General features: G+C 40.7%; 1 protein-coding gene across 1 annotated transcript; it reads right to left on the reverse strand.

The window, feature by feature from the left end:
• Positions 1 to 1,749: 1,749 nt before the first annotated feature.
• pggt1b (protein geranylgeranyltransferase type I, beta subunit) lies at positions 1,750 to 16,022 on the reverse strand. The gene is made up of 9 exons (XM_041042416.1): positions 15,884 to 16,022; positions 15,217 to 15,335; positions 13,361 to 13,425; positions 13,015 to 13,166; positions 12,483 to 12,615; positions 10,904 to 10,949; positions 8,422 to 8,606; positions 7,581 to 7,689; positions 1,750 to 5,680 (listed from the first exon to the last, which is right to left on the reverse strand). The coding sequence occupies exons 1-9, from the start codon at positions 16,009 to 16,011 to the stop codon at positions 5,514 to 5,516; spliced, it is 1,104 nt and encodes a 367-aa protein (XP_040898350.1). The 5' UTR covers positions 16,012 to 16,022; the 3' UTR covers positions 1,750 to 5,513.
• Between the last annotated feature and the right edge of the window lie 20 nt (positions 16,023 to 16,042).

Raw genomic sequence — 16,042 nt, forward strand, 5'->3', positions numbered from 1 at the left:
TCCACAAATTTTCACTCTGGCGGGAGTTTATCCTCCCATTTAGATGTTAATAGGTCAATTATAATTGAAGGATCTTTACAACAGTGCATTAAACCTATAAATGTTATGAATCAATGGTCCAGTTGAAAGGTCCATTCATGTGGTGCTCATGATTAATTAAAGAGCAATAAAGATGAGGTAAGTGTTTCCCACTACCTGGTAACCTGAAACATTTCCTTACTAAAGGGTTATGAACATTAGCAAATAAGCTATTAACCATTAACTGCAGCATTGAAGTGGCTATATTCAGCATTTCACCACCATTTGAATTGACTCTTGGGGGCAAAGATGACCCAAGTGCTTGTGTGTAATATCTGTGGTGATGACACTTGACTGCCTCATAAAAAGCCACATAACTGAGTCACAATACCCTTCACTTGACTGGATAATCAATAGAATGCATTGATTAGTGTGTTTTACTAAGCAGAATTGATTGAAGGAAAGTAACTATAGAGAATGTAGATCTGGTATAAGCACATATAAGTTCATCCAAGGACCTGTGAATCATTAAAAATGAGTCACTCATGTCACATGGTGCAAAGCGGTATACACACTGTATTTGTGTACTTGTGTGGTAGCAACAGCTCCATTCAAGAAACATCAAAACAGCAGAGAATGGAAACATCAAGGCCTACGTTGGCTTTGTTTGCATGTGCTGGACAAATAAAATACTGTAACTTGACAATGATCTTAGCTTCAGATCAGCAAGAATAGAAGAAAATCTGAGTCATCAAAGTTTACCAAACCAGATTTAAACTTGACTTCTCCCTTCTCCTCCACACTTGCACAGTTGGTGGTAATATAGGGTTACATGTCTCACTGAGAAGTCTGGTGCCACACATGTATAAGTTTCCTGTTGAACAAGGAACCAGAACCACACCCAAACTACAGCTGCAGCTGACTGTCAAGGGAGCATCTCCAGACAATTTCAGTCTGGGTTGGGCTCAATTCACAGGGGAAAGAAATACATTTCCTTGTTTTTCCAAATTGCTTTCTAAACTTAAAAAACATAAAAAACGTGATCATGTGCTGTTTAATTTTTTATTACTTCTGCATCCAGATTGAATATCCAAGTGCCACTTGGCCACATTTGTCAGGATCACATTTCCTAATCAGTGCCAACAGTGAAGTCTGTGACTGTACTATGCAGCTCCCAGGTGGGACTTTATGCATGTGAGCTCTGTAGCCAGTGAAACTCCCCTTCCCCCAAAGCTTTTAATTATGTCTTAGTCACTGACCTAGCAAAAAGAACAAGAAAAAAAAAATCATCATCATCAGACAGTGTTAGTCTAAAGAACAACTCATCCACATCGCAGACAAATGAAAGGCAATTGTGGCAAATTAGGAAAAATGCTGACCAGTTGTTGTCGTTGAAGTTAAAAATAGAAAAACAGTTTTGAGTCATCCAGCCACACACACAGCCTACTGTGAGAGGAAAATGGGACTTAGTATTTTACTCAGAAACTCAGCTGTTATGGGCCATCATAAAACACCCAAACCAACGATGACAAGATTTCTTTCTTTTTTTTCCCTCCTTCCTTAAGGAAAAAGTAGTACTTCACGTCAGACAAGGAGATAAACGCCCAGTAATTCAATGTACCCACAGCCTTCAACTTTTACCCTTGATACCAGAAGCAAATCTGAAACGTTTATGCAAAAAAAAAAAGAAAAAAGTGAGCAGCGCACAAACAAACCCAGAGAAACCAAAGCTACTGTAAAAGTTAGTACGTGTTTTTATTCACCATAAATACAGTATACACTGCAAAGCTAGAGTCAACATTACTGTCCTCAAATTCAAAGCTGAAGTACTATAATACATCACATATGAACATTTGCATATCCAATTGCTCTGTCGCTCTGACGTAGTTGTAAACATATTTTCATATTGAGCACTTGCACGATAGAACATATTTATAGACATTTACATATTTATCTACACTCAATATTTCTACAAAGCATAGAAAAAATAAAAATTCCATTACATTTATTGTTACATTATTTATTATTACAATATGTATATTAGTTGGTGATAGAGCAATGGTTCATGATCGTCCACATGTGGCATTTTGGCTGCATCTCACAATCCTGTCACATCTCTGCACCATCCAAAACACCCTGCACCGCAGCCTTCTGTAAAGAGTTAAGCCTCTGTCCCCTCTATTCATGCGGTGGGGACCGAGAGCACTGACTGCAGCGTGGCCAAAAAGAAAAAACAAAAAAACAGGAGACTGAATATAACAACTGCTGAGATGCAGCCTTCATCTGCAGTAAGTGGCAGATGCATCCATCCAATCTTTCATCCTTTTTAAAGTCAAGTAAGCATTTATGGGTTCTGCTCTGATGAATTCTTTCCACCTTCTGGAAATACATTATCAATCAGACAGAGAAGGGATAGGGCCAGATTATGTTAAAGCGACTTGTACGTTTGACTGGATAACAGAAGATGGGAGTTTACAGAGTACCTGCTCCACCTCCTGAATGTTTACACGGATTTAGGATGCACCCTTCCTCCCTCCCACCCTCAAGAGAACATTTCTATTCAGTGCCGTTTTTGACAGAAACAGTCTAGCTAAGCCCAATTTAAGCATGCTGTACATGTAGTGAAATCAGAAGTTAGAGAGCATTCAGAGAGCAGTGACCCAGAACAACGCTACGTGAGGCACATTTCAGATTCAAGTCTGAGTGAGTGGTCTTGCCATGTGATTTGGCCTGTGTACTGACAGAACCCAGCTGAAGGAGGTCACAGAAGTAGTAAAAATCACATCAGAGACGCATGAGAAACGTGGTCATTCCATTGCAACTGATCTGGCTTCACAGTGGTGGTGCAGTAGTAGCCATTTTCTTTCAGTTGAGCTTCCATTATCGTGCTATTCCTGTGTCTGAGGCTCAATTCAGCAGCAGCAGCAATCAAAGTCATTTACATTATATTTTATGTCAACTAACAAAATGTATGTAAAAACAACAGTAGCAGGAGAGAAGTCAGATGTGGCAGAAAGCAAAGCCTATTGTCTCAGGCAAAACAGTCGTGTAAAATAACACAGCTGCGTAAGATGCAGTCGGCAAAAAAAAAAGCCATTGTTTTTGCATCAAAACAAGGCTACATAACACTGGAGGTTTGGTCTGGGTTCAGAGAGGTGATCCCAGCCTCTGACAGTTTACTTTTAATAATAGATGGACCAAATTATTTATTTATTCACTTCTCCTCCTCTCTTCTCTCCTTTCCGCTGTCTGACTGGTCTGGTTTCTAAGTCTGAAAAAGAGGGCAACTTGGCGGGAAAGGAGACGAGGCCAGGTACAGCTTCGTTTTAGGCGGTGGAAAGAAAAGCACCAAGGCAATATTATTGTTTTTTTTTTTTTTTTTTTTACCCAGTCAGAAATGAGGCTACACACAATAGACGCCCGCAGGTAACATGTTGCAGACAGGCCACTGTATTTCTGCCCTGCTGTGATACTGTCTCCTCCTCGCTTGTCATGTCAGGGAGCAGGTGTTTACCGTGGCAGCGATCTTATAATGAAAGGGTGTGGCTTCAGCAGGGGGCTGGAGGAATCTGTGGAGCTTGGAATCAGAGCACTGATGTGATAAGTGCGAGCACAAGAGGGACCAGTTGAGCTCAGCTCTGAATTTCAGTGCTTAGGATCTAATTAGGATTTTAGACTTTCCAGTTTTGTAGCTCAGCTACAAAGGGCAAGAAGGCTGGAAGGTCGCTTCTATGAGCTGCAAGTGGATTTTAATGCCTGTGGGCATCTAGTGCAGACAATGGGTAGCACTTCAGAGACTTGAGAAAATCCAAGGGTAGATGGTCGGATTACAAACCCTGGCCAAGTCTTGGTGGAGGTCAACATTTTAGGACACAAAGAGATGTGACCAGCATGTTGAATAACAGTTGATTCTATAACCTGACTCTCAGTAAAATCTGCTCACGTTCACTGTTCTTTGTTTTTTCCTGCATCCTTTTCTGCTCTGAAAATAATGTCAATTCCCCATTGCTGCTCAAAAGAATACATTTCCCCAAGTTATGCTCCCACTGTCTTGTCTTTCTCCTATTGATTTCAGACCAGCTAGTGCCTTGAAGGGAGTATGGAAGCTGGTGAAGGAGGGTACCTCAGATCAGTTCAGGGTTCAGGAGTCCGGGGATATCGAGATGAGATCTGCTGCTAAAACTGACTGCTGCTCCCTTGAAGGGAAGAAGGGATTTTCTCCAATCTAGTTTTCTGTTAGCTTCTGGAGAAATATGAACAATGAATTATATTTTCTGTGATCTGGCATGATAAAAGCCTGTAGCTAAATTTATTTTTTAATCTTCTTTTTTTTAGGCGTTTTTGATTTTTTTTTTCTTCTCAACAATCATATATTTGACGCCAGAGGTGGCTGTTGGCTCTTAGCTGCCTTTCCAGTGAATTCTCCGCCTCCAGCAGTTGTATTATCATTTAAATGTCTCTTGACCACTGAACAAAGCCTGCTGTGGTGAAACTGGAGGATACTGAAGTGAGAAACTCAGGAGGATAAACCTGCCAGGCTAGTATCACCTGTGGGAATGGATAGCTCGAGGCTTTCAAGAGGGTGAAGTGCATTTTAAGGATGGAGATGTTATGAAGGCAGAGAAAAAAATACTATATATACTGTCTGAGGTACAGTGCCTTGAATTGTTTTTTTGTCTGAGATTGGAGGAATGTAAAGAAAACCTGAATACTAGTCTCAACAGTTTCCACATTTCTTCCTAAAATTACCACTGGGCTCATTATGGTTTGTGAACAAAAATGAAAATCAATCAATCTTATTTATTTCTTATATAGAATTTATAAGAGAATTATTCTGCAAAAGCCTAGCTGGTCATTAAATCTAACCAGCCAGCTCTAAAACCTTGAGCAGCTTCAGTTACTCCACAACCATTTAAAAAGATAATTTAGATGTTCCCTCGGCCCTCCTCAGACTGTGAATGACGTTTGCTTAGAGGATGTTTATGACCATGTGAAGTCAGTCAATAGTTTTCATCCTTAGCACGTGGTTTACAGCAGATTTTGGTGTTGACTGTGATGATGAGGCTGAGGAGCACAAAGCTTCCAAAATCTCATGATCTAAAAAGGTTTGCAAAACTGAGGCATCTGGAATTTTTTTTTCAAGTCTCCAGTCTCAAATTTTGACTTTCTGGCACATCATTTATGTCTGTCTATATCACAAATCACAATGTGTATTGTTATTTACTATGGTTTACTAATAAAAAGGCAACAAAAAAAAGTGTGGCGTATATTGCTTAACAGAAATGTTGACTTAGATGAACATAAAATGAGGAAGTTACTACTTTGCAACTGGAGTTTAAAAAAAAAAAACCTTCTTGATTCCTGAAATAAGAAGGCCTCTCAGATGAGCAGTCAAACATCTTCAAGACACACAGCAAAAGTCCAGCTGCCTCTGAGTAACTACTGTTAGATGTTCCAGAACCTGTTCAGAGGCAAACGTGTGGATCATCCTGCTATCAGTGCTGTCTGCTACAGCTGCCAGTGCTGTTCCTCCATGTCTGCTGCAGCTGCTGGAGGTGCTGAAAGGCTCTCTGGGTGATGTTAAGAGCTGGGTGGACCTTCCTCAGACTGGGCTCTCCGATCAGAGACAGACCACACAGCCCTAAGTAGGCATGGAGAGGGTCTGGGGGTGAGAGAGAGAAAAGGGTAGAGGGGAAGGAACGGGGAATAGTGAGAAAAAAGGGGGGGTAAAAGCGAGAATCTAGGTCAGAGACAGTAACATGTATCACAGAAGAAGCACCTGCATGTGACAGGTCTGTAGCATTTAGAATAATCAGATATAAGACAAACATGATGGTGGTCATCTCATGTTCACATAAAAAAAACTATCATTATGCAGAAGCACTGTTCTTGCAGTACTGCTCCTTTAAGCAGATATAAATAATGCACATTTGTTGACCCCACAGACCTTGTCCCTCCCCCGGGACCAGCGTAAAAGCTGTAAAAGCCAGTAAATGGAGCAATAATTGAATTATAATGAAATGACAGATGATTGGACACAGACATCAGAATCAATCAAACTACCATTAGATGAGTCAGTCAGGACTCAATGGTTATTCAGAAGACATGCCCAGTCTAAAGTCTGAGGTGAGATTCAATTAATAAGGATATTTTTGATTTGGATTTACATACAAATTATACAAATGGCAATTCTATACAAAATGACACACAAAACAAAAACTGATATTTCAGAAGACAACTTGTTCAGAATAACTCATTTGGACAACAGAAATATGCAGAAGATTAACATCATCAGATTAACATTCAACTCATTCAAACTAATGGGCTAGCGTCCCCTTTGGACTATTGGACCCACACACTGACACATCATCACAGTCTGAGTTGATATGGCAAACACATCCAGCAGTTAAGGAGCAGCATCATTGTTTATTAACTGTTCAAACTGGTAATTCATTACTCTTTACAAGAGCAATGACAACAGCAAATTCTTAGGATATTTTGATCTGTGGTCCGTCACTAGGTCATTTACCGTATTCAGCCATTATTAAAGCCATGAAACCAGGCAATGTTTCTTGGGGCCATGAGGACAGATGCTTTGATTACGACTCAATCAATTTGGGCTGAAATTATAACCGCTCCGTCTCTACGTAATGCCAACTGTTCGCATCAAAGTACATTTGGCTATATTTGGTCCAGATCTGCTTGACAAATGCACAGCACCTTCTTTTTTTTTTCTATATTATTGTTACCTCCTTATCTTCCCAGAGCAGTCCCTGTGCAGCAGTAGCTGTGCATGGCTGCACTATTGAAGTACACACAAGTCCAATGTTATCTGTACCCATACTGCAGCACAGCTCCTTTTATTACCTAAAACTCCCTTTTTGTTCTGTAGTATTTACGAGGCTTTGTCAATGCAGCGTCTGTTTTGCCTCATTGTTTCTTCCAGCCTATCTTCCCTGCCTTGTTCCTGTAACGTGAGGAGCTCGCTCTCCCTTGTCCTCGGGCCACCTACGCACAATCACCTCATCAATTACACATTACAAGGGCGAGCAAGAACACATGAGCACAGACACACACAAGCATGTACACCATTGAAGGTTAGGGTTACAAGAGCTTTTCCATTGATCTCAAGCAAAACTGCCAACCACAACTCCACCCAGACCTTTCTGCACCTGTGGAGGGCAGGGTAAAAAAAACTGTTCATCCCACAGAGAGAAAGAGACAAAGAAGTTGAAACTGCTTAGTTCCAGCATCTTTTCGTCCTTGATGCAAGATCTTTGAAGCTACGGAAAAATAAACATCCCCAATATTGTCCATTTGTGTTCCATTTGTTTCCACCAGATGGACATTAAACTGGTCATTCAACTCTCTATTTCTCTTTTACTTTTTCAGAAATCACCCCACAGATACAAAAATACAGCCACACTGACACTATACCTACATAAACAAGCATGGCAGTATTCTGTAATTGGCGTTCCGGTAGTGTCTTTCTTTCTGATGTCTGTGAGCATATACGGCAAGATGTTCTTGTGATATCAATGTTTGCTAGTCAAATCCTTTACCTGGGTGGCTGTCCGGCCATTTGGCAAATCCTCCCACCAACCGATCCTGCGTGGACAGGATGAAGCTCCTGTTCTTATCAAAGTTGGTATACTGGAACACATCTAAAAGCTGGGACAGGAGCATGTGTGACAGAGAAGGAAGCAAACGAGGAAGTTATACCACGATGTGGGAGAAAGCACAGAAACTAAACACACATATTCCATATAAATTCCATAAAAAGTTGCCGATTATTTTCAATCAGTTGTTTCTACATTTTCAACGGCATGTTGTGTTTGAGGAGATATCATTACAGCAACCAATGATCAAACACTTGATATTCTGCATTTATACAAATACTAGTGGAGACAACATCAAGCCTCAGTGTTAGCAACGCTGCACTTTTGCAATTTACAAATATTTTGTTTGAGTACACATTTGTCCCCGTGGCACAATTGTGACCCAGAAATTCACAGTTTTCCTGAATTAGGTTTGCTTATGTGTGTGTGTGTATCCCTGGTTTACTCATAACTGTCTTAGCTCAGTTTTCTGGATCACGTGTGTGCATATATGTACCCGTGGCATAATTATGACCCACTTCCTGAAAGGTTTGCTCACAGGTTTTTTGGGAATGTGTGTATATGGAGATATGGACTATAAACCCAGTTGATTAGACATTGAGACTATAATTTGGTCCAATTTTATATAACATGCATTACATTATTGAGTGCAATTACACCATTCTAACATCTTCATCTTACTTCTTCTATCCCATGAAAAAATAGTACAAAGGTGCTGAAAATCAGGGCTAAAATACTTAAATGAACTGAACAAGTTAACACATGCTGGAGCGCCAGTCTGTACCTCTAGAGTTGCCCCCACCCAAAAGGAGTAGCATGTGTCTACAGGCTTGTTGGGGCGCCCGTGGAAGCCGCTTTGCTGCCTCATGATACACCAGCGCCGGATCCTGTCCAGCTCCCGCTGACTCAGCGCCTCCTCCAACCGACCCATCAGGCACAGAGAAGCTATGGCGCAGTACGTCCAGCCACCTGGACACGCAGACAGACAGGTGCACACAGGTGAAACACATACCATGGATATGGACCATGCATAACACGAATGAATCCAGTTTAATCAGACTAATTGAAAAGTGGTTCCAGTGGTTCACCTTGACGTGTTTTGATGACAGACGACTAGATGATTACAGGGCAATACAGTAAAAACAGAGGGTGTGACTGCATGTGGGCCCTTTTACTGCCAAATACTTGATAGCATGCTGCTACGCTCACTTTCCACCTTTCCTTGTAAGTAATGACAGTGTGGAGCTACCTTATGTTTTGTATAAATATACAGGAATGTGAGCGAGTGAGGAAAATGGCTGAACATTTATACTTTTCTGCATGATAACTGAAGACTTTTGAGTGGAATAAAGATTTTTTAGGCAGGCCTTCTGACGTTTGATTAGGGCAATATCCTGAGTTCTTCTATTAGAATTACAACTTCAAGTTTAGGGACTGAAAGCAGTGTGTTTGCAGAGCTAGAGTCATAAAAACATGAGTGTGTTTGTTGACTGATGACAGGCTGTTATCAGAACAGCCACAAGCAGCAGCTATCCATCACCTGCTACAACCCAACCTGTCAGCAGCTTTCATTATCACCAGATTTTAAACTCAGCCCTTAACATTATCACCATCCCTGTCCGCTTATCTGTGTTTCTGTGTGTGTGTGTGTGTGTGTCTGTGTGTGAGGGAGGGAAACAAAGAAAAAGTGGGGTGAAATGTGTCGGCCAGGGGTGTAAATCTGCCGACGTCTTACACTCGCCTCTAATCAGCCACGTCTAGCTTACTATCTGCTGGAGGCACAGGAAGATGAGAGGGGATAAATATGAATCAGAATCAAACACAACTGTGGGGATTCCAAAACCATTTATTCTTAACAGCCGGTTTGTGGCAATTATATGCTTTATAAGAAAATTAAAATACATTTTATACATATAAAAAATTCATTTCTTACGCTGGCACACAGTAACAGTAATACCATGTTTCACATGCTGAACGACACGGTGTCTCAAACACAATTAAATACAAAAACTGTGTAAGAATCTGTGCACAAGCACACAGTGTGGGAGGTCTGGGTGCTCAACAAACACACAGTTAAAGGGTGGATGGGTAATGGGCATCTACTGTGTATCTCTACTGATGTGTAATCAGTTAGCTGGCTGGCTTGCAGAAGACAGCAGAGTCTCACTGAGGTCTATAATCACAGAGTTGAATTTATCGCGAGGAGGGAAATTACCAAGACGCACTGGGATCTGCCCCTTCAAGCTGTTTTAATTCTATAGACTTAATACACGCACTCACAGCCTGTCATAAAGTTAACAGGAAATGCTGCCTTTACTGTGTCAAAAAGGTGAATATGGATATGCTTCAAGCACTGCTTTTGAAAGGGGCAATATGTAAGTATTTAAGTTTAAAACATTAAAAAAAAATAACAAACATTATCAACAGAATGTTAAGAAATTGTTGTCAGGCGAACAATAACGAAACAAACAGTTATAGACTCAGATTGCAAGGTAAACCTGTGTGGAAAACACACGTGGTTTGGCCACATGTCAACAACTGCCCTATGCTGAGGTTAGATTTACGTTTAATGTTAGCTCAATGTGAGGGTGAGGGTTGAAACTTGGTTGTGATTGGCCAGTGAACCCAGCCCCGGAACACACATGCAGCACATTCTCATGCACATGAATGACGAGCACACACAGAGGGCAGGTAAAAACTTAATGGATTTTGTTTGACAGTCTGCCAGCTCACTGGGATTTGTCCTTGGGTGCCCAATTGGGTGCCCGTTTCTTATCATAGGGACAGACATCCCAACGTTCTGGTAGTATGCTGCCCCCTATTTGTTTGGAGTGTGAATCTGAGAGTTGGCCAGTTCTTCCACATTGTCCACTGAAACGTGTGAGTGTGTGTATGTAAGATGAAGGCTTTTTTTTGTCAGAATAATAAGGTTTATTTTGAGTGGGGTAGGGATTAATGAGTACAATGTATCTACAGAGATGGATTTTGATGGCTAATCCTCTAAACCAGTTACTCTCGTCGGGCCAATTTCATGCCCTCTACGATGACACGGCCAACGCACCGACAAACCTTTTGACCTGATATGAACCTTTTGACTTGAAAGCCAAAATCGCAGCTCTCACATCAGACTTCTAAATCTGGGCTGTCAAGTGTGTTCATTTTTAGTCTCACAGCTGTGACTTAACATGCCATCCTTCCAATGCGCATAAACGTTTCAAACACATTTCTGATTTCTGTATAAACCATTAGAAGCTGATCACACTCACCATGTGACTCTCGTCCAGCTCCCTGGCCAAACCCACTGTCGTATGACTGTGGAGAGAACAAAGAAAAATCCATTCGAGTAGAAGTAAAGCAAAATAAATCTTGAAGCTTCCCATTTGTTCTTACTGGTCAAGTCACAACTGGATGCATCATCAATTGGCATGGATGTAAGTTAAGTTTCGTTCAGGACACACAAACCAGAAAGGTCTGGGTCCTAAGGAGACAGCATCCTTGGACAGAGTCCTGCTTTAACAGGATAGGTAAGATGGTCCAAAAATATTTTTTATAACACAACACAATTTTTTTTAATATATATATATATATATATATATATTTGCCATCTTTAAGCATCACTCTTTCATTTCACCAAAAAAAAAACTTGTGAATGAAGCTGCAATGGCCCCAGTTTTTTTAATTCGAACAGAGCAGCTAAAAAGGAGTATGCTCTACAACCTTATTGTGGATCTACACATGGGGATCAGGTTATTTTGGTTCACAGAAAGAAAATGAATAAGTTTTCATGAACCTGCAAAAGATGGACACTTGCTTGAGAACAACCCCATTTTCCCTGAAACTGTGACAAGTTTTGAAGCAATTTTAGGAAAAACAACTACCTATCATAAGCAGTGGTTCCTATGAAAATACACAACAGATGGCAGTCACTTGGGAAAAAAAAGAAGTCCTTTTCAGTCTGTGTGTCTGGTCTGATCAGAACATAACAATAAGGTTAGGAAATGGATACCTGGCGCCATTTAAATGTAAGTGAAACATTCAGTGTGGCTGGTAAACTTGTCTGCTGTTCCAGGCCCTCTAACTCATAACCACCCATCATCTGGTGCTTTCTGTATACTTACATTTACCAACAACTAACTTGCTTTGCCACAGACATTTTGGAATCCACCCACTAGTATGTGGCCAGTGGATAAATATACTTTTTTGGTGATGATTTACAGTTATCTGTAGAGTAATCAACACACATTTCCTTTCCCTCTCTTCCTTAGTGTGTGTATGTGTGTGAGAAAGGGAGTGGGTATGTTGCATACACACCCATGAACACAACAAAGCAAGTATGTAATGAAACACTCTGGAGACTGGAGTTGTACAAGAGACCAAGATGATGAGCATGAAGACAATCCATCACCCCGGCTGCTTTGATGCATCTAACCCACGTCTGATAGAAAAACAAACGCTGAGGCTGAAGTAAGGGTTGAGTTAACCATCATTCAACAGTCTGACAAAAATATCACTCAAGTGCCACATCATAAACTTGGAGCTTGTTTTTCTCCCGGTGGAGAGGAAAAACCCTCTGCTACAGCTTTAAGACCATGATGCACCACTCAACCCCCTCCATTTATTATAAATGAAGTATTCCTAGGCAGATTGCCACCTCCTGAAGGTGGGTGGCCTATTCTCCTCGTTCAAGTGTAGAGGCACTGAATGGTGCAGAAACACTGGTTGTGTGCTTAGTCCCCTTGGCCTGGAATACCACTCTCATTGTGCTCATAGATTTAGGGTGCAGCACAAACTTAACCCTCTCCCCACACTTTAATACCTCACTCCAGGTTTTTAAAATCTACTCACCAAACTTCCTCTGATGTACTCAATGGCCTTCTGGATGTCCATGCCTGACCAGTCATCCAACATGTAACAAATACTGGCTGCACAGTAGATAAAGCGTATATCATTTTCACTTCCCTCTGGCACTGCGTAGAAACTGGAAGCAGGAAGACACAGACACAGAAAGCCAGACAAACACACCAGTTAGACAAACAACAGGAAATTAGCTGATGGTTTCCATTCGGGATTTATAGCATTTAAGTCCCATTATACCAAATGCAATAAAAAAGTGTTTAATCAGATATATTTATGTCTGAGGATAGTGTTATCTCCCAGACATGACATACACAGTGTCCGTATGTGTGTGTCTCTGTGTCTGTGCTTGTGGACAAAGCAGCTATTGATGTAGGACCTAACATGAATTAATGTCTGTCCTTGTTAAGACTGCTAGTGTTCACATGATCTCAGGTATAATTGAGTCAGAGCATAAGTGCAAATTTGTGTGTGTGTGTGTGTGTGTGTGCGTGTGTGTGTGCGCGTGTGTGAGTGTACTGACCTGCCGTCCTCCAGCTGCAGTGCTCTGAGACCAGCCAGACAGGCCTGTTTGTTAACCCGGCTCAGGTCGTCTCCCAGTATTAGAAGCGAGCACAGCCCAGTGTAGGTCATAGCTACATGGCCACTGTCATATGGATGGAGCACACCTGGACCCTGAACAAGTCAAAAGGAGATATTATTCATACAAATGAAGTGGAAGGAAAGTGAACATCTGGAGAATCAAAAAGTTTAAAACAAGTACTGCTGTTACATCCACAACTGCTGTATGTCGCCATGGGCATAAAACAGATATATCACAACGAAAATATCATAATGACTGGTAATATTACAGCTGCTGGGATGGATACCTTAGTACTGTAAGGAATTCCAATATGTGACGATCCTCGAAACCCACAACGACTTAGGTTAGATTCTGGAAGAGAATAACAGGAGGAGGACAGGAAGATGTGTAAGAAATACTCAGATTTATATAGTGGAGGCCAACAAGAGAAACTGGAACAAGAAAGCAGTGCTCTGTTTTACTGTCTCACCAACTAGGTCTCAAGCTGTTTTTACTGACCTTCAGCAAGGTACTGCAAAGACAAACCACTTGCTGACCTACTGCTATAAATAAAGTGTACTGCTGCCATCTAGTGGTCATCACGGTACCAGTGATTACAGCAGGGTGAATGACAAAATGGAGACAGTACAAGTAAATACTTTTGTAAGATTTTAGTTTTAGATTTGGAATACATTTCCAAATATTTCCAAAATGTTTTTCACTGTGTCATTAATTGACCATAGACTGAGAGGCTGTCATTTCCATTTCAAATCACACAGCAACTGTAGGGTCTGTCAGAGGCTTAATTCACATTTTGCCTTGACAGAACTAATCTGTAAACGTATTTAAATTCAACATGCATACGCTCATTTGGACACTAAAAGCACATCCATCAACAACTGTTAAAAGTCTTAACAGCTTCAAACAAAAAAAAAAAGTATTTCCATACTGATGAGACATTAGGAAATCTCAAGTGCCTCTGAAGCTGTATTTTCACATCTAATGACAAGAAACCAGCCAGACACCAAACATATGGCAGCAGCAAAAATGAGACCAATCAAGCACGACTATCCTGACATGATTTCTGTTGATGCCTTGAATAATTAACTAACTGGGCATCGAAACAGATGGCACAGAGTGGCTTGTTAGGAGACAGAAAAAAAAACAAGTAATTAAATATTTAGAGTCCAACTTTCCCTAATGAACAGAGGTTCAGTTGGAACAGGTTAGGTGAGGAGAATGATAAAGTATTAAAATTATTCACAGACTTTAAGTTTGACAACTTGATGAGACTTTCTTGAAATGTAGCCCTGAAGAAAATCTCAAATTGGCAGTAACCTGAACGCCCCATCCTTTCCTAGCACCCTGACGAAACCTAAACCCTTACACAGAAACATTCCATAACATTAATAGAAAAATGTATCTCAAGTGTATCATTCACTGTTTCAGCTTCTGGTGTGACAATTCACACACCATCACTCGCCCCAACTAAGCTCCCTGCCCTGGAAATTAGAAGCCATGTATGTCAGTGTGTGTGCACCAAGTGTGCCCATTACAGCAATAAAGAGGATTATTCCTGCACCTTTTCTGTGCTAGCTTCTACACTACTAGCCTCCATTAATAAAAATATATTCTCATAGACTGATTTTTTTTCTTGTCTCTCTCAAAAGCTGAAACAATACTGGGATTTCCTGTCCATAAACAGTATCCCAAGCCATTTGATGCAACTCCCATGAGGCTCTGACGGCAATAATTTTTGACTCTCATTTGTTTTCTTGTTTTGTTGAATTTAGGTCCTAAACTGGCAAACAATTATAGTGCTGAAGGCAACCCCAGGGAAACTGGACTGATCTATACTTAATGGACTTAATGCTACTAACTTGAGTAGCATTGTAAAATTTATAATATTAATATGATGACAATAAAAAGCTTCTAATTAATCAGGCAATACCAACTTAATTTCTGTTTCTATGCTGAGGATTTGTTGTTAGCATAGTTGATTATTACAAGACCTGTTTTCTGAAGTTCTGTGATTGTGCTTCATTCATACCTACTCATGATATAGTTAAGTTGCACTGACATCAACCTTTTGATTTGATTAACAGTTTAAACTTATTTTATTTAAAAGTCAGGTGTGGAAGAGTGAGAGGATATGACACTTACGATCCTCTGTGGGCAGAACCTGTAGTGAGTAGATCCATTCAATCATGACGTTCCTATCAATCACATCAAGGGCATCCAGCACATCGAGACCAGAGAGGGCAAAGAATATGATAGTTAACCTGGAAAGAAGGCAGAGAGCAAATTTATTCCTTTTCATTCATTTATTTATTTTATATATATATATATATATATATAGATGGGGCTGCAAGAACTGTGGTCGGAGCTATGCTGTGTCTGTGAATGGTCACATTAGATTTCTGTATGACAAAAACTTAAACCAGTATCTCATACTGTGTTGGTAAAGTTCAGCTGGTAAAGGCAGCCGGGCGAACTAGTGAGATGCTAAAGTTTACAACTGAAGAACTTAGCCAACTTGACAGTCCATTTTGCTTAAAGTTCACTTTCACATGAGCCGTTTTACCATGATAATACGACCAACAAATGCTGACTAACAAAGGGCGTAGTGCCCCGCTGCACAGTTAGTTTCCTGTTTTACTCCAGTCTGTCATAACTTCACAGCCCTGGCTGATGTTAGTAAGCACGCTAAGCTAAGTAGCAACAGCCTCCATTCAAAACGGCTGGTGAACCACGGCTAGCTAGGATGCTACTTAATTTCCTCAACAAAACACATAAACCAGGGCAGCGTTTTTCACTCTAGTAAACTTACCTGGTTGTTTCCAGCGAGGCGTATCTCTCGGGTAACACCTGAAGTGTTCTCTGGAAGAATCGTACATGTCGATCTCTTAAAAAGTCTATTTGCTCAAATTCTTCAAACTGGTTCTCCTCTTCCGCCATCTTTGCACCCGCACCTAAGAGGAATCTATTC

This window comes from Toxotes jaculatrix, chromosome 7 (genome assembly GCF_017976425.1).
Source record: "Toxotes jaculatrix isolate fToxJac2 chromosome 7, fToxJac2.pri, whole genome shotgun sequence".
NCBI lineage: Eukaryota > Metazoa > Chordata > Actinopteri > Toxotidae > Toxotes > Toxotes jaculatrix.